This window comes from Peromyscus maniculatus, chromosome 14 (assembly GCF_049852395.1).
Source record: "Peromyscus maniculatus bairdii isolate BWxNUB_F1_BW_parent chromosome 14, HU_Pman_BW_mat_3.1, whole genome shotgun sequence".
Classification (NCBI taxonomy): domain Eukaryota; kingdom Metazoa; phylum Chordata; class Mammalia; order Rodentia; family Cricetidae; genus Peromyscus; species Peromyscus maniculatus.
In genome coordinates this window covers 77,286,266-77,311,869 of record NC_134865.1, presented here as the reverse complement: position 1 = coordinate 77,311,869, position 25,604 = coordinate 77,286,266, and the positions used below count along the sequence as shown (strand labels likewise).

Sequence of the window (25,604 nt, the reverse complement as noted above, 5' to 3'; positions counted from 1 at the left end):
GGGAGCAGATCCATTGTGGCCTTTGGAAGGCTTCCTTGAAAATGTGTGTGGAGCAACCTGACTTCCTTGCCAGCAGAGGGCGCCCATGCTCTTAGCGCTGAAATAGAAACTGACCCCTGCTGTGTGACTCCTCAAGCTGAATGAGATGTGACCTTGTGCACCCAAAAAGCCGTCAGAAAAACCATGTCATTAGCCAGGCTTGTGTCTGAGTTGAGGTCGGTTTCAATGGAAACATTTAGGGTAAAGGCACTTGCTGCCGAGCCTGACAGCCCAAGTTCAGTCCCCAGAGCCCATGAGGAAGGAGAGAACTGACCCCTGAAAGCTGTTCTTCGACATCCACTCAAGCCTGCGCACGTGTGTGCTGGTGTGCAGACACCCCATTGATTGCAACAATAATGAATAAAATGAAATGCCATTTTATTTCTGGATCGCTCTCTCCCTGAAACCCCTGGGCTGGGTAGCAACAGGGCACAGGCCTTCCCTGCTGAGGCCAGGGAACAGGCTCAGAGGGGACAAGCTTATGGCACCGGGCAGGAGGCAGGTCTGAGAGACGTACAGGGTGGCTCATCACTCACTGCTTTGTGTTCAGGTAAGGGTCTCTTGCCCGCCCCCCACCCCCACCCCCAAGTGCTGAGGCGAGGGTCGAATCTGAGGGAAGACCATGCAAGCTTCTCTGCCGTGGTTGCTCTCCTGGAGAGGCAGGTGAGTCCCTCCTCAGCGATCCTCTCGTGCTGGAGTTGGATCATGCGGACAGTCACTTGTCTGGGACACAGACTTTGGGAGGGGCACCAGTGATCAAGATAAATAGCAACGTAACACAATATTTTGTTTTAAACACTTGACATTGCATTGGAGGGATGGCTCATTGTACAGAACTCGACGAGTTCGGATCCCCAGAACCCACATAAAAGCCAGACACAGGATGCATGCTACCAGCTCTCGGACAGCAAGAGAGGAAGTGGAGATAGGTGAACCTCAAAAAGCTCTGGCCAGATAGCCCAGCTCCCGTAGGGCTGAGAGACCCTGTGTCAAACAGGAGGAAAGGTGAGGACAGACCTAAGGTTGTCTGTCCTTCGACCTCCACACATATGCTTTGGCCTGTGCTCACCCACATGCACATAAAGACACATGCACATACCATACACACTTAGAAAATTGAAAATAAAACTTGAGGTTGACATAGCAACATCCACACAGATAAGTAGACCTTCAAAATGCTAAATAAAGATGGTCTTTGATGCTATACGGTCCCTTTCGTGGCCTTGTGCAGATTAGATCACGAAGATCCCTGTCTGTCGGTCTTTCTGCAGATGTTGACACTTTAGCCCTCTCAAGCTTAGCTTCTTCCATCTTGAGATTGGCAGTGGGATAAGGGAGGAGAAAGCATCGGCCTTAACAGCTGGGGCCCACCTGGCAGGAGGCAGGTCTGAGAGATGTGCCTGGCTACCTGACCACTCGCCATCCCGTCACCGCTGCCCCAGCCTGTTTTTCACTTCAGTGCTCAGGTCTGAAGTCTCATCTTCACGACCAACCACTCTGTTCTGGAGTCTGCCTTTGGGGAATGTTTAGCTGGATCGCCAGCTCAGCCCCATTTCTCTCTCTCCAAATCCTGTCCTCTCCGAAAAACTACCCAAAGGTCCAGTTCCACATTCCCAGGGGTGGTGATGGCTCCTCCCCGAGGCTGCTAGCTGCCCAAGACTCCACCTAAAAGTGTACCACACTTGAGCACAAACCCAGCTTGTGGAGGACACGTCATCACCCTGGGTCTATAGGGTATTTAAGCGCTCTGACTTAGATCAGCCATGTGATTTTTCTCCTGCCCTATTCCCTGCGCCTCGATCTCTGGGGACTGGAGGGTCATCAGGAACTGCTTTGCCCAGAATAAACCTGGTCTTTTACTTTTTGTTTTTGTTTTTCGAGACAGGGTTTCTCTGTGTTGTAGATGAACAGACTTATTAAATAAGAAACACAGATACAGAGTTAAAAGCCCAAGAGGTCAGAGCAGTAGCTGAGAGCTGAGACTTAAAACCGCCTTTCTTACCCTTTGCTGCCGCTGTCATCCTTCCCCTCAGAAAGAGACCTACTTCCTGTGTGTCTGTCTTTTTATTGACTTTCTGTTCTGCCTTCTCAGTGGTTGTAAACCCAACCACATGACCTCCTCCTCGTCACTGCCTATCTATACAGACCTCCAGGTCTTCTATGGTTGGTATTGAGATTAAAGGTGTGTGTCTCCATGCTGGCTGTATCCTTGAACACAGAGTCTGTCATGTGATCCGGATTAAAGGTGTGTGCCACCACCACCTGGCCTCTGCTATGGCTTGCTATTAGCTCTGACCCCCAGGCAACTTTACTTATTAACATACAAATAAAAATCACATTTCAGTACAAATAAAATATCACCATACCGTGTAGTTTTGGTGCCTGTCCTGGATCTCGCTCTGTAGACCAGGCTGACCTCGAACTCACAGAGATCCACCTGGCTCTGCCTCCTGAGTGCTGGGATTAAAGGCATGTGCCACCACTGCCCAGCCTCATCTTTTACTTTTTAATTCTGCTTGATCTGGCTTACTGTGTTGGTAGAGAAACTTATTATTGGGGTACAGAAAACCTATTTTCTTGGTGCCGGAAATGCAGGAGGCATTGGGCTTTCCCGGCTGGGTGGACCAGTCTGGGCCACTTGTGAGGCTGTTCCTCTTTTAGCTCCCTCTCTGACAGACAGAATCGACTTTTGGGTTAAGTCACCCATTTCCAAGTCACCACCTGCAGAGGTCCAGAACCTCTTCCAGGTCAAGACTCCTTCTGGGTCAGGACCCCTGGAATCTCCTGCCAAGCCGTGGCCACGCCAGGGCAAGCCAGATCCATTTCCAGAGCAAAGACTGTATTTGTTCCGTGGGTCCTTTGTGGAGGAGACGTCCTACCCAGAGGCAACCTCACACCCCCTCCTCAAACCCAGGCTATAGTCTTCCGTCTCCCACACAGGCTTGGAAATGAGCAACCCTAGGTCTAAACCCAGTCCTCAGTCACCCCTGGGGTGTCTACTGTGAAATTTATCCAAATGGGGGCTGTCTCACACCATATGACAAATGGTTTGTGCTCCCTTATCCGGGATGTTTAGCTCTGCCCTCCTGCCCATCCCTCTTCTCTGCTCTCTGCTGTCTGTCTACCTGCCTCTCCCGTCTCTACTCCAAGATGGCCTTCTGCCCCTTCACTCTCCCCATCCCCAATCCACCTCTTACACTCGGTTGTTCCGGTGTGTTCTCTTAGTGGCACACCTTGGCAGGGCCCTCCAAAAGGTACCCACTTGGCCTTCTTACTCACTAAGCTCGCCTGGCGTTTGGTCTGGCCATGCTGGTATTTCCACCTGCAACCGATCCGTTCTCTTTGTCTGTCTGTGTCTGCACCCTAAACTGCAAGAATGTCCTGTCCTTACATCTGTTACAACATGGGAGTCAGAGCCGGAGAGGCCGGCTTCTTCGTGCCCAGCACAAGCCTGTTCTTCCTCACAGGGTCTGCTGATCTGGCCCTCAACAAGGTATGTATGGATCATTTGTCTGTGGCTGAATCTAATTCCAAATTTTAGAGTCCAATTCTTCCAATGTTACTTTCCACATGGACATATGTGTGCTTATCTGGCTCCTGCAGCCTACTGTACCCACATGGACATCTCTCTGGCTCGCCCCCCTCTCCCAGCAGCCTGGGAGACCCACAGCTTAAACTCTAGCCCACTGTATTCTCCACGTGGCTCTGGCTCTCGCGGCCTGCAGATCCATGTGGACCCCTTATCTTCCGCTCTACCTGGCTTTCTTTTACCTTGCAGCCAGACTGCAGACATACTACACGATCTCTCGGTTCCTGCCTGCAGTCTGGCAGCCCATTTTCACTCTCAACTTCTTGAAACTTAGAGGAACACACGCACACAGTCTTCCACTTTGCGACCCCCTCTCTCTTCCTCCATGGACTCAGATTTTATTTTACCAGCTTGGCCTCAATACAAATCAATGGCCAAAGTTGGCAAGCTTGATTTCCAAATTCTCACAAATCACTTGTTAACTGCTACTGCTGCAAACAAGTGATCCCCAAATCCCTTATACCTAAACTTGCTCCGCTACATTTCCAAAGCCCCTTGCCTCTAAGGCTCGACTTCCTCACTCCTAAAAATCTTTTATTTCTGTGACTTCTTTGTATACTGCCCCTACATCTTAAGATTATACTGTGAATTTTTATTTCAAGATTTGTAAGTTGCCCTTATGACATGATTTTAAATCTATAATTTGTAACAAAGTCTGTTTCCCACTCAAAGTTTTGTTTGTCTAACTGTTAAAGAAGTTCTGCCGGTTTTGTCTGGATGGATGGATCTGTGCCTGTATGTTTTCTTGTGGAGATGGGAGCCACACAGAATTACTTCACGCTCAGTTGGGTGTGTAAATGTATGTGACCACTGCATGCTTGTTTCTGACTGGTCTTGGATGCATGTTTTACTATTTTCCATGTGTTTTGGTAATAGCTCAATTGTTACTATTGCAAGTAGCTGCCTGAGCTCAGAATTTGTCTCTGGGCTTTCTGGCCACTAAATCTAATGCAATGACAGAGATTCATCTGTCATTTGGGTATAAATAATATTAAAGTTATTCTACACTGTTCTACCTTATTAGAAAAAACATCTAAGGGAGTTGGGTATGGTTAAAAATCTTTAACAAAAGGTTAACTTAAAATGTGTAACTCCACATTGGAGCTGCTCTGGGAAATAATACATGACTGGTCTGCCACCATCTTAATTAAGTACATCCACGTGGGCAGTCACCATTTTGACTAAGGTTGGAGAAGAGGGAGGTCATGTGAATTCATTGCCATCTTGATTAAAGGTGACCACATGGAGTGGGCCTAGCAAGGAGACAACAGGTCTCCAAGATATTTTGGATTAGGATGGATTTTTGTATGACAATTTCTGTCTTGTCTTGAAAACAAGATACATATATATATATATATATTCTCAAAGTTAAGCCTAAAACAAGTAACTAAAAATAAACATTTGTCTAGTTTAGATATACTTAACAGATAATACTCCTCAAACACTTCAGAGATCTAGGGATATGGCATTTAGAATGTTTAATAAAAAAGCTTTTCATGATAGAGGCATGCCAGCTCCTGGCAGCACCCCTATCTCCTCCAAAGAAGACGGATAGGTACAGAAGAACTTACACCTGGAGTTTACTTTAAATGCAGAAAATCCAGTCGTGGAGTGGAAAAGACTGCCTTTTGCCTCAGCTGCTGCCAAGACCCTGTCCGGACTGTGGACGAGAAGGACACTGGGGAACTGATTGCCCCACTTTGCCTAGACAAGGTAGGCCAGTCTTCCCAAATTCCTACTCCACAGGAAAGTCTGTCAGATCTGGACCTGATAGCTGAAGACTGATTGATACACCCTGGGACATCTGTCCCCAGTGACCATGGAGGAACCTGGGGGTAGCCGTCTAGGTAGCCGGTAAGCCCCTGTCATTTTAATAGATTTGGAGGGTGCTCCACTCCTGCTTACTTGGGTGAAATCCATCCTTCTCAGATCTGATGGTGTTTGATGACGAGGGTACTGACGGATTTACCAGTTTAACAGCTCTCCCTGACCTCCAAGGCTACAACCACTTTGGTAGTTCATTAGTTAAGTTTCTTATTAAAAATACAGACAGGTTTGCCTTGTTCACAGGCTTCATAGTAAAGGGTAAACAGGTTGTAACTTTCCATGAAGGGAACACACACACACACACACACAATGATTTAAGATATAAATCCAAGTTGTAAAGGTATAATAAGTAAATGGTTTAAGGTATGTAAAGATGTTTCGGATTTCTATCCCCTTTCTATGCTATTATTACACTGGAATTTTGGAGGGTCAGAGTTTTATTATCATTGATAAATGGAGCTCTGATAAACTGATAGAGCACTGACTGTTTACTATTCAGCCACAAGCTCAAGATTTTAAATTTTCTTTGGTTGTCTTCTAAGTATAGACCTAAAAAGGTGAGTGAGTATCATTGGGCTAAAACCAGGATTTCTAGACACAGGAAAAATGTTCATGTCTTTTAACCCAAATCCATAGCCTTTGCTATGACACCAGGTGTAAATCTGTTCCACTGTTTTATAGACATCTGCATGTTCCTGGGGAAAGAGTGCTGCTACTGTATCAAGGAATCTGGCCTGGTGGGAACTAATACGGAGTGACTCCACAAATTGTCTGAAGAACTTCGCCAACACAACCAGGGCACATCTCTGTCCTTTCTCACTGGCAGTCTTCACTCTTCCCATGGCCAGCCCGTTTATAGGGCTGGTGTTTTTGTTGTTGTTGTTTTGTTTGTTTGTTTGTTTGTTTTGTTTGAGACAGGGTTTCTCTGTGTAGCTTTGAGCCTTTCCTGGATCTCGCTCTGTAGACTAGGCTGACCTCGAACTCACAGAGATCGGCCTGCCTCTGCCTCCCGAGTGCTGGGATTAAAGGCATGCGCCACCACTGCCCGGCCTGGGCTGGTGTTAATAATCTATTTTTTTTTCTTCTAGCAACTTGCCTTCTCTGCTTCCTCCCAGAACAGATTCCTGAGGTCTCCAGGATGGCGGTTAACTGAGTGCTTCTTCACCCATACCTCTGGCTGGATGTGAGCACACCGACTCCCGGCTCCCCCTCCCCACGTTGTCCCATGCCAGCAGGAAGTGACTAGTTTTGAACCAGCACCAATCTAACCACGAAGGTCAGGATATTTGGCTGGAATCTCCAGCTCAGCCCCATTTCTTTCTCTCCAAACACTTTCCTCTCAGAAAAACACCGAAAAGTTCAGTTCCACATTCCTGGCGATTGTGACGGCTCCTCCCCTGAAGCTGCTAGCTGCTCAAGATCCCACCTAAAAGTGTACCATAACTGGACACAAACCCAGCTTCTGGAGGACATGTCATCACTGCCCCCCCCAACACCTACAGGGTATTTAAACGCCCTGCCTTGGATCTACCATGTGATTCTTCTCCTGCCGTCTTCCCCAGCCTGGATCTCTGGGGGCTGGAGGGCTTTGTATAGAATAAACCTGGTCTTTGACTTTTTAATTTGGCTTGATCAGGCTTACCGTGTAGGTGGAGAAATCTATTATTGTGGTGCAGAAAACCTAGGGAGCAGGATTGGATCAGCTGGGTTGGGGAGAGGAGACTTCACCCCCTATGAGGCAACTTGTCATATTGGAGACTGTAAAGATTATGTCCTTAATTACGTCACCAGCCTGCAACGGCATCCCAGCCTAAAAAGCGGGCATGCCCTCTCTGTGCCCTCTCTTTCGACACTCTCTCCTTCCATATTCTCTCTCTCTCTCCCTCCCTTTCTCTCCCAATAAAGTTCTAGAAACGTAACCATGGCTGGTGATTCTTCCATCACTGCAACATCCAGCGTGCTCTTCCGTTGGCATGGCCGCCGCCCACGGCCAGCCATGTGCGCCACTGCTTAACCAACAGAGACATTTTTGTTATTGTATTTTGTAGGGTGAGTTGCTCTAGTTGTGCTATGTACACAGAGGCCCAGGATGCATATTCACCCTCTAACACCTTGGGTGGTTTCCACCACAGAGAACTGTCTGACCTGGAATAAACAGTGCTGTGTTGGAGGGCAAATTCCAATTGGTCTTAATAATAAAAACCCAGAGTCAGATATAGGGGTAAATGCTGAAAGATCAGAGACAAAGGAGCAAGCCACAGCCACTTCTCACCTCGCTAACTCCTCAGCCTTTCCTGTGGCTATAGACAAGCACTCAAGACTGGGACATTTATAGAAACGTATATGAATGTTAAAAGATACTATTTCTTTTTCAAAGTGTGTGTGTGTACACACGTGTGCACGGCACTTAGGTGCCACAGCACGTGAGTAGAGGTGCGTGGACAACTTGCAGGAGTCAGTTCTTGGGATCAAACCCAAGTCATCAGTTTGGTGAGCAACTCCACTGGTCCAAGACACTTATTTCATTCAGTCCTGGAGATCGGGATGTCTAAGAGCCGGGCTCTGGTGAGGGCCACAGTGTTGTGACATGATAGAGGGTCGCCTGGTGAGATACAGACTGTATTCCAGAGTGTTCAAAGTGGTAACCAAGCCTTTCGTAGGGCAGCCCAGTTACTTGTTTACCTGTGAGCCGATCAACTCACGGCTCTGCCCTCGTGGGGCAGTCGCCTTCCAAAGACACCAAGGACCAGGTTTCCGGCAATGAAATCTGAGGTTTCACATTCAAAGCACAACAGCAAGATAATGGGCACTGGGGTGTATGGATGACGCTGTTTCCCCTCGAGTTCTGAGTGCAGGAGGCAGGTAGAGCGCCGCAGTGATATCTTCGTCCCCATGAGGGCTGATGTGGAGGACGGCGGACAGGTCCGCAGCCTGCAGGCTTCTTGACATTGAGGCTCACAATTAGGCCAACGTAGCCACGAAGATCTGGCAAATAGCATTTCCACTGGGGCAGAGCATTAAGTAAGTGAACCCGCTACTTAGGCAAGACCAGAACAGCATATGGACCGGTCTCAGGGCTTACTGGCAAACCAGGAGTCATGTACGGCTGAGAATTGCTTAGGTAATGGTGCCTTTAGGCACCTCCTAAATCAGGTAAGAAAGAGGTTTTGGTATCGGGGAAATTGACTGGCTACCAGTGCCTTTTGTGTATCTATGAAGAGGCTGCTGCAAAGCTCTTCAGAGTTCCGTCCACCAGAGGCCGATCCACCCTGGTGCTTTGGCTACAGCTGATCGCGTCCAGTCCGCCGTGCCTCTCTTTCTTCAACCAACCCGGGGAACTCTGAACACAGACAGGCACTAGTATTGTTTTGTTTTTGGTTCTTGAGACAGGGTTCTTCTGAGGAGCCCTGGCTGTCCTAGAACTTGCTCTGTAGACCAGGCTGGCCTCGAACTCAAAGATCCACTTGCCTCTGCCTCCCAAGTGCGGGGGGATTAAAGGTGTGCTCCACCACCACCTGGCCAGCTCTTTATGACCCATCTTAACACAAGGTTTCCAAGTTGGCTGTAGCAGAAAAACACGGGGTGGGTGGGGAGTGTCGAGGGTGGTGTCTGTGACCTTGAACCTTCTGTGGCACAAGGTTCACCTCCCATTGCTCAAACGCAGGTGAGAACTTCCAGAGCAGCAGGACAGACCGCCACAGAAGCCTGTCACAGGGCGGCTGCTGCCTCCCACCCACCCACCAGCACTGGCCCAAACCACACAAGATGGTGGGTGCTATGGTTTGAATTTGAGACATTCGCACGTACCGTCTGATGGGCTTCGGGGAGGTGACTGGATCCGTGGGCTCCGACCTACTCAGTGGCCTTTATCCCTTGATGAATTCATGCAAGAAAAAAAGGAAAAGGCTGCAGCTTGGCACCAGCGGGAGGAGAATTCATCTCCCAGGAGACCTCACACAGTTCTGACAGCTTCTCAGACTTGACGGAGAGACTGGAGCCGACAGCGATGGGCAGTAGTGGGCAGGACCACACCTTGACCAGGACTGTTCAGTTTTCCTGCCCCTTGCCCTTGGAAAGTCACTGGCCTCTTCATTCCTCCTCTGACTGTGGTCCTTCCGGGTGCATCTCCCTTTGCTACTTGCACTGTTGTTAAACTGGCTTATTGAGGATGCTGAACTTTCCTCGTTAGGGCCAGAGCCCTGTGTGTAACCCCGACAACCAGAGCCCTGTCTGTAACCCTGACAACCAGAGCCCCATCTGTAACCCCGACAACCAGAGCCCCGTCTGTAACCCCGACAACCAGAGCCCTGTCTGTAACCCCGACAACCAGAGCCCCGTCTGTAACCCCGACAACCAGAGCCCTGTCTGTAACCCCGACAACCAGAGCCCTGTCTGTAACCCCGACAACCAGAGCCCCCCCATCTGTAACCCCGACAACCAGAGCCCCGTCTGTAACCCCGACAACCAGAGCCCCGTCTGTAACCCCGACAACCAGAGCCCTGTCTGTAACCCCGACAACCAGAGCCCTGTCTGTAACCCCGACAACCAGAGCCCCCCCATCTGTAACCCCGACAACCAGAGCCCCGTCTGTAACCCCGACAACCAGAGCCCTGTCTGTAACCCCGACAACCAGAGCCCTGTCTGTAACCCCGACAACCAGAGCCCCCCCATCTGTAACCCCGACAACCAGAGCCCCGTCTGTAACCCCGACAACCAGAGCCCTGTCTGTAACCCCGACAACCAGAGCCCCGTCTGTAACCCCGACAACCAGAGCCCCGTCTGTAACCCCGACAACCAGAGCCCTGTCTGTAACCCTGACAACCAGAGCCCTGTCTGTAACCCCAACAACAGCTCTAGTAGGAAGACAGTAAGAAGGACCTGAAGGTGTTCAGAGACCAGAGATGAGCTCAGCTGGAACCAAGAGATCACCAGAGCCTTGGGTCTGGTTCCCAGGCCTGTGGGAGCTGTTGTGAGGGTGGGGATGAGAAGCCTTCCTATCTGCTTCTCATCAAACTCATGACTCATCCACAGAGAACGAGAACCTGCCTTGGCCATTGCAACATGTAGGAGCTCCCCAGGGCTGGGATTTGGAGGGGCTTAGCCGTGCTCAGTACCATGATGCATAGGGTGAGGGATGATCTATGTGACTGGAGTCTGTCTCCTTCCCTGTTCAGAGCAGCAAAAACAAGATAAGCCCAGGAGCTGGCAGTGCCCTGGGGAAGAAGTTCACCTCTGGCCTTGGCCCCTCTACAAGAGAAAATAGTTTCTGGGAGATATGGGGGACCCCTGGCTAATTCACTGTCCATGCCAGTGTTGACACTCCAGTGTGGCTGGGCCCAGCCCTAAGTGTGAAACGCGCCAGCAGAGCCTATCCCCAAAACTGTGGAAACGGAAAATATCTCTTTCTTCTCCAGCACTGGTTCTGAACCAAGGCCAGGCTCTCCCCTGCAGCTGGACAGAAGGAACACAGCAGCCTTTCTGTGCAGTTAGGTCAGCTGCTCCCTGCTGCCGTCCCATCCCACTGCAGAGCTGAGCTCCAGGCTTCTTCGTATGCCCTGCCTCCATAAATCAGGTGTCTGCTGCTGTTCTTCCAATGCACACACACACACACACACACACACACACACACACACACACACACACACACACTCCCCCAGCCCCCCAGCCCCCAATCCCTGACCTGCAGGCTGTGAGCTGTGTTTTCAAGGTTCACACACCAGCTCACTCTTCTTAGAGGTGGGACCACACTCAGGCAGGGCACACTGGTCCAGCTTCCTAGACGGTCAACCAAAGTACTGACCTACATCAGAGGTATCAAACTCAGTCTCCTGGGGCTGCCAGGCACTTGTGATGTCTGTGGGAGGCCACGTTGTTGGCAGTATACTGCTGCTGACCACCAAGGTCTCTGTGCCCCAGGGAGCCTCAGGGGACCATCCTAGAGGGCACCGGGAGTGGCCCTCTCTTGTTCACTGCAGAGTTCTCAATGCCAACAGCAGTGGCCAGAGGCTAGACCATCTGCTGACCAGAAAAAACACACCACCAGCTGCTCAGGCAAGCTGGAAATCTTCAGTGATGTGGGATTTCACATTGGCAATGAATGCAAAAGCATTGTATAAGTCCGTAGGGTCCAGACTGGATCCTGCTAGTATGTCCAGGCCACACTACTCTCTCCTGGAAACCACTGAGCTGGAGCAGTGACCTTAGAGTTATCACAAAGGTTCTGGTAGCCCAGCCTGGCAGACCCGTGGCCAGGCTCCGGGAGTACTGACTTACTTTTTAGTTTTTGAGTGAATCTGCATCTGATTTATTCCATGAGGACTAACCCCTTCCATGCAGGTGTGGCAGGTGCCTGTCCCCACCTACCTGGGATACATGCTAGACATGGCCCTTGGCCCTTGGCTCAGCAACTCTCTCTTAGGCCTGGCAGGGTCTCCCTGATGGTGGGTCTGGCAGGCAACCTACCCAACCTGTGCAATTCCTTAGGTCTTTATCCCCCACTGCCTCCACTACCCTTCCCCCCCCCCGCCCCCCAACATGCCCCAGTGCCACAGCTGAGCTTGTCCTTGTCACCCCTGGGGTGACTCTCCTGCTGCGACGTTTGAGGACATCCTTTCACACTGGTCAAGGTGTTCCCACAACATTTGCCCTTTTCCAAGGTTACCCTTCCCCACCTCCTGCTAGTGTTTGGATCTCAAGGCGTCCCCCAAAGGCCAGCTTGTGATGCTCTTGGGAAGTCGTGGGATGTTTAGGTTAGGTCATGGGGGACATTCCCTTAGAGGAGATGTTGGAACCCAGCTCCTCCTGTCTGCCTTTGCTTCCCAGTCACCGTGATGTATGTATCCACCTCCTGCCCCGTGCACTCCAGCCAAGATGCTCTGTCCTGACCCTAACCCACAGCAACAAGGCCAGCCACAGATGAACCCTCTGAAGCTGTGAGCTGAGATAAACCTTGTTATGTTGACCTTTTTGGGTGTTATGTCACAGTAAGGGAAAGCCAACTACTCCACCATCTAGGCTCGCTTCCTTCCACCCCTCAGCCATTCCCCACAGGCTGACTGACACCCTCAGCCTCCCAGAACTACGACAGTCTATCTGCTGAAATCCAACCCCAGCACAGCCTGACTGCCTTCTGGGGCTTGCCAAGTCTCAGTGAGTAAATCGCCACCACAAATTCATGCTGTATAGGTTCAGTGGGGTCCCTCAGAGCCCCCAGAATGCCCCTCTGCTTTGTGAGCTCTATTGTGGGTATCAATACTCACTATCTATTGGTAGGCATCAAATACTCACTCAATGTCTCTTCTCCTCCGACCCCTGCCTCTGTGACCTCCTTGCCCTTCCCCTGACTTTTCTCTCCTAACTTGAAAGCCCACTGCTCTGCATTAGCTTGCTTCTTCTAGCTGGACCACACCCTTTCCTTATTTTGCTTGGCCAACTGCTAGCTTTTTAAAAGTCATGCTATGTCTCCTAGAATACTCCTCTACCTGTCCCAGCCAGCCCCCACTGCCCTGTGCTCTCAACCCACCCTGTCACCTGGATGGTTGGGTTCTTCTGTCTTGTGACACTCTCTTGTGTATCATGCAGAGTTCTCTGGAGGCAGAGATTCTGGGAGAGTCCCTGCGGGATCCTTGAAGCCAAGAAGAGATTAGGTGGAGGCTCCGGCATCCAGCAATTCTCATGTGAACTCTGGGCAGCAGCCTGTGCCTTCCCACTGCAGGAGTGAATACCCAGCCCTTCCTGTCTGTCTCCACAGGCCCCAGAGTCTGCCCTGCACAGACCTGAGGGGAGGAACTGACCCTTCCCTGGGAGCTGCTGGGTCTGTAGCCAATGGAACTTCCCATTCTGACAGGGGTATTTAGACCTAGGCACGCTCTTTGTGGACAAGGTCTGCAGCTACCCCACCTCTGCATTCCTCAGTCAGCCTAGGAAGGTCTGGGTGAATGGAAGTGTAAGGATGTTGATTTTTACACCTTCTGGGTGTTTGTGTAGGTTGTCTGTTGTTGCTGTAGCAGTAATCACACACTTGGCAAATGCAAATGAGAACACAACTTTATTCTCTCACAGTTTTCTTCTTTCACAGTCGTGGGGGACAGGGCTAAAGCCAGCATGTTGGCTGGGCTGGTTCTTTCTGGAGGTTGCAGAGAAGACGTCTGTCTGTGCTCTTTCTTCTCCAGCCTCTAAGGGGGCCTGCAGTCCTCTGCTTGTGGCCCCTTCCTCGTCACTCTGACCTCTGCTTCAGTCTTCACAGGTTCCAGCCCTCCTAAGTCCCTGCTTCAAAGGACCCCTGTGATCATTTTGCTCCCCCTGCCCCAACTACTTCAGGATCAGCTTAATCTCCAGATCCTTAGCTTCATTACAACTGCAAGGTCCCTGCTACCCTATTAGCAGCATTTCTCCGGGCATCCTTGTGGGCCGTGGGTCAGCCAACCAGATGGCCTTTACGGTATCAGACGGTTGGTCAAGAAGCCAGGCTTCTTGTCTTGCTGCTGTTTTAATTCTGTCAGAACCGTCGGATGAGTTCTTTCCCATTGTGGGATACGAGCATGAGACTTCTGGGAGTGCATCATTTATAATGTTCCCAGACCCTGCTCTTTAAAAGCCGGCCCACAAAGACGTAAATCAGTGGGTTCAGGCAGCTGTTGATGAAAGCGAAGAAGTTGGCCAGCTGCAGGCCCAGGTCCGTGAATTCCTTCCAGGCACAGCTCTGGATTGCTTTCACCTGGACCAGGAAATCCAGGAAGGCAAAGAAGTGGTAGGGGGCCCAGCAGACCAGGAAGGAGGCCACCAGGGTGAGGATCAGCCCTGTCGTCTTGCTGCCCTTGGGACCCCCACACCGGGTCCTGCTGGCCTCCTTCTGCCCTCTCAGGGAGGCCAGGATGTGATAGTTGAAGAAGATGATGGCGGCCAATGGGAGGAAGAAACCCAGAATGTTCAGCTCCACCATCCTTGCAAAATGCCAAGCCTCGTGGGGGAAAAGCAGGATGCAGGCAGAGATGTTCAGGTCGGGGACGACTTTGACAGACCGCAGAAGGAAGGTGGGGATGCTCAGGAGGGCCCCTGCCACCCAGATGAGCAGGCAGGTGGCCCTGGCTTGCCGCCGCCGCCGGCATCCCCGGCTGGTCATGGGGTAAACCAGCAACCTGTAGCGGTCCTGACTGATGGCCACCACCAGGAAGATGCTGATGAACAGATTGGCCTTGATGATCCCGCTGACCACCCGGCAGAGGTCAGTGCCAAAGGGCCAGTTGAAATGGTTCTCAATGTTCTCTGCCCAGAAGGGCAGGCCCAGGACGAACACCAGGTCAGAAGCTGCCAGGTTAGCCAGGTAGATTTCTGCTATGGTTAAGCGGTGTTGCCTCCGCCGCCGCCGAGGCAGGAGAAAGAAGGACAGGACTAAGAGGTTCCCCAGGAGGCCAAAGAAACAGATGGTGATGACAAACCCTGGTAGCACCCTATACAGGAGGCCCCAGGCTTCTGGAGCACCCTCGCAGGAGGTGATGTTGGGAGGGGTCTGCTGGCTTTGGTTAGAGGGCTGCAGCTCCAACAAGGCCTGGGACGCCATCCACAGTGACCTGAAATGGACAGAGTAGAGAATACAGGAGGTCAAACCCAGCCTGTGGTCTGTCCCAGACAATAAAGTTTTATTGGCACACATCCGTACTCACTGCTTATGTAATAGCACCTTTGACTACTTTTGTACTACCATAGTAGAGCAGAGTGGGTGTGGCCCAGGCTGTCTGGCCTGCAAAGTTGACAGTATTTGCTACCTGTTCCTTTAGAGGTGGAGAGGACTGACCTAGTTTAAAAGAGGGAACTAGTGGGGGCTGGAGGAAAGGCTCATTGGTTAAAAGCACTCTCCTGGCTGGTCTTGTGTGTCCTCAGTTGAGGAAATGCTTCCATGAGATCCAGCTGTAAGGCATTTTCTCAATTAGTGATCGTTGGGGGAGAGCCGGGCCCACAGTGGATCATGCCATCCCTGGGCTGGTGGTCCTGGGTTCTATAAGAAAGCAGGCTGAGCAAGCTGTGAGGAGCAAGCCATTAGGCAGCACCCCTCCATGGCCTCTGCATCAGCTCCTGGCTCAGTTTCCTGCCCTGTTTGAGTTCCTGTCCTGACTTCCTTCAATGATGGACTATGATGTGGAAGTGTAAGCCAAACAAACCCTCTCCTCCCCAGCTTGCTCTTTGGCTATGGTGTTTTGTCACAGCAGTAGAAACCCTAAGACCAGCACTGACTGCTCTTCCAGAGGATCAGTGTTTGAGTCCCAGCAATCCCATGGCCACTCACAACCATCTGTAACTCCAGTCCCAGAGGATTCCGCATCCTTTTCTGTTCTCCACAGGCACTGCATGAACATGCTGTCCGTACATACATGCAGGCGAAACCCCCATACACAGAAAATCAAAATGAAGGGGGGAAAGTTTCCAAGAAGAGGGGACAAGGCCAGGCATGGTGGCGCACGCCTTTAATCTGAGCACTCCACAGGCAGAGACAGGTGGATCTCTGCAAGTTCAAGGCCAGCCTGGTCTACATAGTGAGTTCCAGGACAGACAGCCACAAGTACATAGAAGGACCTGTCTCAACACACACACACACACACACACACACACACACACACACACACACACACACACACTCACACAATTAAAGCCCAAACCATAAGCTGAGTATTATGGCTCATGCCTGCAAACCCAGAATTGGAGAGCCCGAAGCAGTATTGGACTACACTGGGAAACTGTCCCAAAACAACAAAAAGCCGTTCCTCCAAACCAGAAACAGACCCAAACAGACGGGACATAGGATACAAATTCTGTTTAAAATGAAGGTTTGTAGCCTGTCCGTTCTGCGAGTACATATGTAGACAAACATTTTCTGTCTGTTGTCTTTTGCTAAGAGGCATGATCTCCGTTTGCATTTAACGGTCCTAAGAGGAGAACAGATGGCGATAGACTTACCCAGACAGAAAACGAAGAAGCTCACAGCTTCGGCTGAGATTTGATGGCGACAGCTACCTTGGAAGGTTTCTGTACTGGGCAGCTCTCTGGACTTACGCTGGTCTTAAATGAAACCACCTCTGTTCCCATGATGTCACAGGGGATTACCCAAAAAGTGAGTCTTTCAAGCCAGAGGAGGCTGGGGTGGGAGGAGTCTTGGCGTCACCTTCTCTTGGCACTTAGGGATAGAAGGAGGTTCTTCAACAACTTGGCACTTTCTCCTCTGACATTTGTGGCCTTTGATTTTGCCTAACTACTGTGTGTTGGCAAATAGGTTCCGCAGACACAGTTCGGCGTGGCCAACGTCTCCAAAGCTCACCCCCGTCAGTATATTCAGTGATGGCTTGCTCCATTCCCTGTTGGCTCCAGGAGGTCTGGGATTTGGCTACAGGTTTTCGGGAGCACATTAGGAGGTCCCCTCTTGAATCTGAGCAGCGAAAGACACATAGCCAAGAATCCATCAGTGTGGACTCCGTTGTACAAACAGTGAGCTCAGAAAAAGTTTGACTCACCCAGTGCTCGAAGTTGAGTAAGATCAGCAGAGCTGTTTCTAATCCTTGCTGGCGGCTCTGGGTTTGGTTTTGGTGTGAGTCGGCATCCACTAAGCTGAACTACCCGAGGCCTGACTTTCAGAGAGGCAGGAATTCTTGACCATTTTTAAGAGCTGGGCGCCAGGATCCTCCGCCTCTGGCCAGCCGTCTCTCTTCATTCCTCCGGCTGTCTCGCTCTGCCCTTCCTGCTGGAAACCACTCAGGTTTGTGGCTGGAACTCTGTTTCTAGAGATGAGTCCAACTCATCCAGACAAAGATGCTCCTGCTGTGTCTGGCACCCGGCCTCTCTCCCTCTTTTATTTTTTTCTTTCTGCTTCCATGATTTCACAACCCCCAGCAACATTTCCAGATGTTTTCTCTTGGTGCTAGAGGGGGTCGCGAAATCATGGAAGCAGAAAGAAAAAAATAAAAGAGAGAGAGCTGGAACCTGTGAGACGTTCCCGTGCCGTCCCCCTTGGGCTGTACCACTCCCCAGGGGTGGGGCACTGTGAGCCAGCCAGGGTTCAGCAGGTGCTCTGTATTCTCCTAGGGCTGGCTGGGCCAGAGAAAAGCACAAGCCGTGGGCTTTTCTACTTGGCAGTGTAGCCAGGTCTTGCTAGCCAGTGCTGACTCGCCCTTGATCCCACAGTCTTGACTGGACCATGGCTGAGAAGCATCTGTCCTGGGGACATGTCCCCCTGCCTAGCACTGACCTGCTCTCAGCCGAGCCCTTAACTAGTTCTGGTGGGATGAGGAAGGGCCTCATCTCAGCTTCTCTGACCCAGAAGATATGTCGACATGTCCTCCCTTAGGAACGAGAACAGCCAAGGGCAGAAGGCCAGGTTGGGGGTGGGACTGTACCCACAAGCATTGTGAAGGCTGATGAAGCTGGGCTTTGCGGAATGAATCTGAGGTGTCTGGCTCAGGGCCGGGGCCACCCTGGCTAGGATGGAAAGTTTTTGAAAACAGGCTTATCCTCATTGTGGTGGGAAGCTGGCCTAGGGTCAGGGAGCAGAGGGTCCCTTTGTCTTGGGTAATGGATGAAGGGAGAGGTAAACGTGGGAGCCAAATGAGTGTAAGACGGGATGGACCCTCCATGAGGGTCTTCTGCCTCTTTTGAGTGGGCTCCATCTGTAACTCCCACATGTGTAGTCAGGGCTGGTTCATCCACACAGACTGGTTGAGTTCTCTTTGTTGAGTCAGTCCCCTGGGTGAAAGGAAAAAAAAAGTGGAGAAGCCAGGGCATAGAGGAGAACCTGACCAGTTGATGCTTCTAGATAGGCCCTCAGGCTAGCTGGGCAGCTCTCCTCCTCAGGACACGGAGGCTGAATCATGCATGAAGGCTCTCCACAGAATGTCAGTCCTGGCACTTGAGATGCATGGGTCCAATTTTTAGTTCCCCAGTTGCTGTTCTCCTCACTGGTCTTGCATGGTGGGTTCTCTACCACTTACTGCTGCTCTAGACAGGCCCTGCCTGCCAGGTGCCACAAGATCTCCTCCACTCCTATCACACAATACCTCTACCTCCATCCAAGGTGAAGACAGTGGAGAGAAAAACACACAAACCACAGTGGGGTACGCTTCTTCTGAGGTGAGATGCCCTGGCCTCCTCAGAGCCCAGCCCTCACCTTTGTTCAAGGTTGGTGGTTGTGGTGGTTTGAAAGAAAATGGCCCCCAAAGGGAGTGGTACTATTAGGAGGTGTGGCCTTGTTGGAGGAAGTGTGTTACGGTAGAGGTAGGCTTTGAGGTCTCCTATGCTCAAGCTACACCCGATGAGACAGTTCACTTCCTGTTGCCTGTAGATCAAGATGTAGGACTCTCAGCTCCTTCTCCAGCACCATGTCTGCCTGCACGCTGCCATGCTTCTCACCATGATGATAATGGACTGAACCTCTGAAACTGTAAGCCAGCCCCAATTAAATGTTTTCCTTTATAAGAGTTGCTGTGGTCATGGTGTCTCTTCACAGCCATAGAAACCCTGACTCAGACAGTGGTTGTCCACCTTCTGGGCACAGGTTAGGAACTTTACACAGCATGGCTATGACTAAGGACTAGAAGCTCTTCTCTTTGCTTTACTGTTTTTTCTTTCCTTCATACATCCTGTTAGACGGATGTTCAAGACATGTGTGGACGTTCCAGGACAATGGCTCCACTCCTCTTGCTGAGACAGACACCTGGAGACATCCTGTGAGTGAGCAGACAGCTAGGTTTCCTGATGTTTCTAAGACTCACCATGAGAACCTGAGACAGTGCCCTTCTGCACCTTTCTTCCTGTTCAAACCTCATCCCTATCTCGGTCTCCTACGTCCCTTATACCCAGCACCAGACTGAGGAATACAGGGACACTTGGACACCTTCAGGGGACGGTTGTGAGTGTGAGAGCGTCTTGATGACCGAGCCACCTGCAACTATCCTGAGGTAGGGGGCTCTGGGCTGTGTCCTGGGATGAGGAGATGCCCACTAGAGGGTGGAAGCTGGGCCAGGGTTCCATGAACCAGGGGAGCTGACAAAGAACCCACCTATGCTCTTGGGTCCTGTGTTGAGCTGCTTGGAAAAGCACACGGGGGCTTCTAGGCACTCCTCAAGGGAGTTTCAACCCTGGCTCCAGTCCTCAAGAGGAGCCTTCTCCAAGGCTCTATCTGAAGGTACTCCTAACTCCGACAATCGGCTCTATTTCTTTATTTTCTGGAATCTAAGTCATTTCTACCCTGTTGACACCCTGTCTCCAGCAGAAACAAAGGCAGGGTGATGGTCTTCAGAGCCATCTGTGGCAGCCTCCACTGCTTGTGAGCACAGCTCTCCCAGGGCCCTGCCTGGATCACCCAGTTAACCCTCCAGATCTCCTCAATGGTGTCGGGGCTGACACATGCCTCACCACAGGGCCTTTGAACTGCTGGTTCCCTCTGCCTGGAGCAGCCTTCCCAGGAAGCCACATGCTCACCCCTTTAGGTCTTCCCATTACCCACAAATCATCTCCTGATGGAGCTATTTTTGGAGACTCCACCCTGTCTTCCTGGCCCTTAGTTCCCCTTGTCACTTTCCACATGTTCCACACACACGTGCTCGCTCTCACCTGACTGGGTGAGCGTTCTCCTGGCAAGTAAATGGGTTTATCTCCTTGTATTAAGGTCACAGGTTCAACGCCAATCATCAGGCTGATGCATTGTGGGTGCTCAGGATTTGTTGAGTGAATTCAGAAACTATTTATTTATACCTAATGGCAGCAACATTTGTACTAGGTCAGTAAACATGTCCTGGACCATTTGTGCCAGGTCCAGTGTGTGCACCAGGGGTACAGAGGTGACTCAGTCCTTCCCCTTGTCAGAACTTTCCCTCTTCCTACAGAAAGCTGGAGGAAAGCCCAGGCCACCCCAGAAGGCCCCGATATACAGTCAAGTGTTTCGGGTCTCCCTGAACCAGGCCGTGCCACTGTGCCTTTCTCCGGGTGGCAGATTATTTGACCTCAAGGCAACACTCTGGTTTTGGGGCCCCCGATTTGGATGTCAGGGTAGGAGGTGTGAGACATGGAATCATTTCCCCAGGACCTCAAGCCTCACTCTGTCAGGCCCAGCAGGGCAGCTGAACTTGTTTCCCACGCTGCCTGCAGGAGCTGGGATCCTCAGCTGCAGATCAGTCACCATGCAGTCAGAGCTGCAGGCCATGCCCCAGGGAGGCAACTGGGCTGGGGGCTCCTAGCAGGGGCTACTTCGGTTTTCACCATTGCACATGACTGTGGTCCTGTCAGCTCAGGAGGGCTGCATGGCTGTCTTCTACCGTCTTAGTTAGGGTTACTATTGCTATGATGAAAGGGTTTATTTGGCTTACACTTTCACATTTCTGTTCATCATTGAAGGAAACCAGGACAAGACAGGAACCTGGAGGCAGGAGCTGATGCAGAGGCCATGGTGTGTGTGTGTGTGTGTGTGTGTGTGTGTGTGTGTGTGTGTGTGTGCGCGCGCGCGCGCGCGCGCGCGCGCGTGCTGCTTACTGGCTTGCTCCCCATGGTTTACTCAGTCTGCTTTCTTATAGAACCCAGGACCACTAGCCCAGGGATGGCACCACCCACCATGGGCTGAGCCCTCCTCCATCAATCACTAATTAAGAAAATGCCTTATAGGCTTTCCTGTAGCCCAGTCTTATGGAGGTATTTTCTCATTGAGGCTCCTTCCATTCCACTTTAGTTTGTGTCAAGCTGACATAAAACTATCCAGCATTAGGACATGACCTAAGCAGGACTAAGGTCAGCCTTAGAAGAGCAAATGCTGTTGCTGTCCCATTGGGAGAGCCACATGGATGACACGGTGGAAAGGCAGCATCTTCAGGAGGCTCAGAACCACCTCTGTCATGCTTTAGCATCGTCTATAAAACAACAGCATTTCCCTAGGGGCTTGGTGACTGTGAGCTGCAAGCTGAGAGGTGGAGACACCTGCCCCTGGGAGCCGGGGGGAGGAAAGAAGTGGGCTAGCACAGGTTCTGGAGCTGCAGAGATGGGTATACAAACCCAGCAGTCCCAGGCCCATGCTCCTGCATCTGGGAGCCTGGCATGGCCTCTGACATGCTATGTGACCATGGGAAAGGCTCCAATCTCTTTCACTTGGTAAAATCTGTGAAACTCACTAGGCTGGACGGTGCTAGTCTTTCTTAAGATGCTTTCCTTCATGCTTGGGAAGGGATGTTGGGACTGTGGCAGCTGGAGGCCCTGAGGGGACTCTTCACTGCTCCCTCAGATCCTTGTGGCTATGGTTACTCTTTGCACTCACGGGCTCAGGGCACATCGCTCTAGTATGCGTCCCCTCCTTCTCTTTGACTCTGGGCCCTCCTCTCTCTTGGAATGGTGACAGTTGTCTGACTGAGGGCTCACTCGGCTCCAGCATAACCTCACTTTAACCTCTGACTTCTGCCAAGCTGCTGTTGTCAGTGGGCCCACACCGTGGACTTCCTTCCACACGGATGTGTGCTTTCCTGGGAGATGCACGGGATCCCCCAGCAAACAGTGATCTCACCCAGTTGTCACAGCACCTGGCTCCTTACTTTCCTAGATGAGAAAACACAGGCAGAGGAGCGAACGAACCTCACCCAACTTCCTCCAGCCATGAAGTGGTGAGCTGAGATGTGAGCCAGGAGCCTGGCCCGACTGCTGGACAGCCCTTGTCTCGCTGACACCACCCTCTACAGTTTTCCAACCCCCCCTTCCAGAGTCACACCCTCTCCTGGAGATGCTCTTGCTTAGAGAACTAACTTTCCATATTGCAGTTAGGGAAACTGAGGCCAAAGCCAGGGGAGAAAAGAGGAGTGAAGTGGCCAGCTTGGGTCACGTGGGGACATCCACAACTGTCACATCCCAGCGGGAAGCAGGTGAGAGAAGCCAGACACCATCGGCACTCACACATGAGTACGCCAACGTGAGATGTCCGAGGGGGGACAAAAGGAGAGACAGAGACGAGTGGGTACCAGAAGTTGTGGGACAGAAGGAATCCGAGGCGACAGCTGATGAATCTGGGATTTCACTTTGGGATGATGAAGATGTTCTGGAATTAAATAGTGGCGGTCGTTGTGCAACTCTGTAAATAACTAAAAGCTGAGACAGGGGAAGTGTAGGGCATATGGATTACATCTCAACAAATTTGTATGAGTGTATCAGCGTAAAGTCACGTGTTTGCCCACTCGCGATGGGACTTCATTTCAACAAACTCATCATCAATTCAACACACTAAGAATGGAAAATTTGTGCTATACATCGATGCCTGGCAATGTCTCAGCCTGGTAGCACAGCTCCATAGTGTGTCGTTTCCCCCGTGACTATGACTCTGGAGCTGCCCCGGGGCTGTGGTGTCTCTGCCCAGTGCCGAGAGATACTCAGATGTATCACTAGCCTAGGAAAAGTTTCAGACTGGACAGTCAAAGCCTGGTGCCATCGTAAAGTTGAAAATGTCTAGGTAGAACAATTGTAAATGGGGGACCTCTGTACCCACGAGGGCTCCAAGACAGTTTAGTTTGTTGATTGTAGTATGAGCAGGCCAGGCCCTGGTATAGAAGTAATTCATGGGAGAAGCTACCTGGAGGTCCTTTCTGTGATACTTGGTGGTTCTTGTTGGTTAAGTCCTGTACACCCCTCTTAAGAACTACGGACCCTAGGAAGTTCCTGACCTTGCTGACCTCCATGGGGAGAGGTGAGGTCTGCTGTGGTGAGGATGAAGACCTTACTTCTTAGCCCTGTGTGAAACACTCCATGGGCCTGCTTGACCTAGGCCTGACCTCAGCCAAAACCCACAAACTTAAGCCTTCAGCCATTGTCCTTGCCAACTCCTGACCACTGTTGCTCATCCCTGACCCCCACATCCTCCCTGGACCTGGGTGAGGGGTCAGGGCTGTGTGAGGCTTGGCAATGAGGTCAGGGACTGGGCAGCAAAGAGACAGAGTTCTAGGAAGCAGAGCCTTCACATTCTGAACTATGAAGCCTGTGTTCAGTGGCTTCCCAAATCAGTGAGCCATTGTCCATGGCCTAGTGTGAGTTCCTATGGGGTCACCTATGAGCCATTGTCCATGACCTAGCATGAGTTCCTATGGGGTCACATGTGAGCTATCATCCACAGCCTAGTGTGAGTTCCTATTGGGTCATCTGGCATGCAGATGTGTGTGTGTGCGTGCGTGCGTGTGTGTGTGTGTGTGTGTGTGTGTGTGTGTGTGTGTGTGTGTGTGTCTTCACTTGGCCTTGACTGCCCTAGCCAGAGAAGATAGATGCAGAATTCCTGCTCTTGACTGATTTCCTGAGGCCTGCCAGGAACTCTGCCCATGGATCTTACTTCCTGGAACCCAGACAGGGGCCTGTGTGGTGGGAGAAGGGTGGACAATCCCACATCTAGATCTGACTTTTGAGACTCTAGCCTCAGCCCCTGGCTTCCCTCAGGATCATACACAGGTTTGTGCCCTAAGTGGGTGGTTTGTCGTGCCCACGTCTTTATCCCCTGGAGCAGGAATCTGCCTCGGGCACTTCAGAGGTGGGGTACTGAGTGTGGGGTGTAGGCTGACAAGAGGAATGTCACCTAAGGAGCAGTGGAGTGCCTCCTGAGACCTGCCTAGGCATTTGAGCCTAGCGTAGCTGGAGGGTAGAGAATGGGTGGGATGGAGCAGACGGAGCCAGTGGGATAGATGGGGGCCAGATTACCAAGGGTCTTGCAAGCCATATGTGAACATGAAGCTTCATTCCAAGAGGGGTGGGCACTTAAAAGGTTTCCTTGTGGAGAGTGTCCTCACCGTCACCATCACCACCATAGTCACCATCTCCACCATAGTCACCATCACCACCAAAGTCACCATCACCATCACCACCATAGTCATCATCACCACCATAGTCACCATCACCACCAAAGTCACCATCACCACCACAGTCACCATCACCACCACAGTCACCATCACCACCATAGTCACCATTCTCTGCAAGAACTTCATCACTATCATTTCTGCATTACTGCCATCATTGCCACCACCACCATTATTACCATCATCCCTATCACAGATGACACACATTCTGTCAAGTATGTACCGGACACTCTCCCACATGAACCTCGCTGGCACTGCATTCTGTCAAGTATGTACCTGCATTCTGTCAAGTATGTACCGGACACTCTCCCACATGGACCCCGCTGGCATGGCATTCTGTCAAGTATGTACCAGACACTCTCCCGCATGGACCCCGTTGGCAGTTCTCTGACTTGACTGATGCCATTGCTCATTCCAGTTTTAAAGTTACCACGACATGGATGAGAATCAAATGGGAGCCCAGGGCAGAACCGGAATGGTACTCCACGTCTCCCTGACTCTGAACCCTGAGCTCCCAAAGAGCTGGTCCTCATGACCACAGCCTCCTGGGAGTATAGTCTTGAAAGATGCTGTTGCTATTGAATGAAGAATGAGAATTAGGAGACAGCTAATATTGGAGGAGAGAGGCAGTAAGACATGATGATCGGTCATAGAAAGACCCGGAAACATCAAGGGGGCAGAACCTGAAAGGAATGCTTATCCATTCAGGGGTGAACAAGACGGGGGGTGCAGTGGACACTGAACCCCAGGTTTCTGGAATGGATGAGCAGTACTGTTTGCAGGGTCACAGAATGAAGTTTTGTTTGATGAATGAGTGAATGAATGGAAACATGGAGAATGGAGCTGGTACCCGAATGGAATGCATTGAGATCCCCATCACGGGGAATACACATGCCGTGGCTTTTTATCTTGATACCGTACTGGATGCTCTTGATTAGAGGTGAAGGTCAAATGAAAGTGTTTCATAGAAATGAAGGGTTGGACTTGGCCGTCCCTGGCACTCTCTGATAGGGCATCTGAAAGGGGTAATGAGCTGTCTGTGGAGGAAAGTAGTGTGGAGGAAAATATCCAAGATGCATTTTCTGAAAAGTTCTAATACTGTTTGTTTAATGTATTTAAGAGTGCATATTTCAAAGCATATTAATAATTATACAAATTGTGTGTTGTGTGTCATGTCCCCCTCCCCTTCTAACTCATAAGGGACACGCTTGGAGACCACTGATCTTCTCCATGACAGAAGCTTCAGGAACTGCCAGAGTCAGTATCCCAGAGCTCAGGGGTTCAGGAAGTGTGACACAGGGAAACATTAT

General features: G+C 51.0%; 1 protein-coding gene across 1 annotated transcript; it reads right to left on the bottom strand.

Annotated features, from left to right (window-relative positions):
- Positions 1-13,484: 13,484 nt before the first annotated feature.
- Bdkrb1 (bradykinin receptor B1) lies at positions 13,485-17,168 on the bottom strand. Its single transcript, XM_076551333.1, has 2 exons — positions 16,406-17,168; positions 13,485-15,024 (listed from the first exon to the last, which is right to left on the bottom strand). Exon 2 carries the CDS (start codon positions 15,012-15,014, stop codon positions 14,016-14,018), a length of 999 nt encoding a protein of 332 aa, XP_076407448.1. The 5' UTR covers positions 15,015-15,024; positions 16,406-17,168; the 3' UTR covers positions 13,485-14,015.
- Positions 17,169-25,604: the final 8,436 nt, after the last annotated feature.

Coding starts and splice junctions, on each gene's coding strand:
- Bdkrb1 (XM_076551333.1), bottom strand. CDS start 15,014: ATGGCGTCCCAGGCCTTGTTGGAGCTGCAGCCCTCTAACCAAAGCCAG.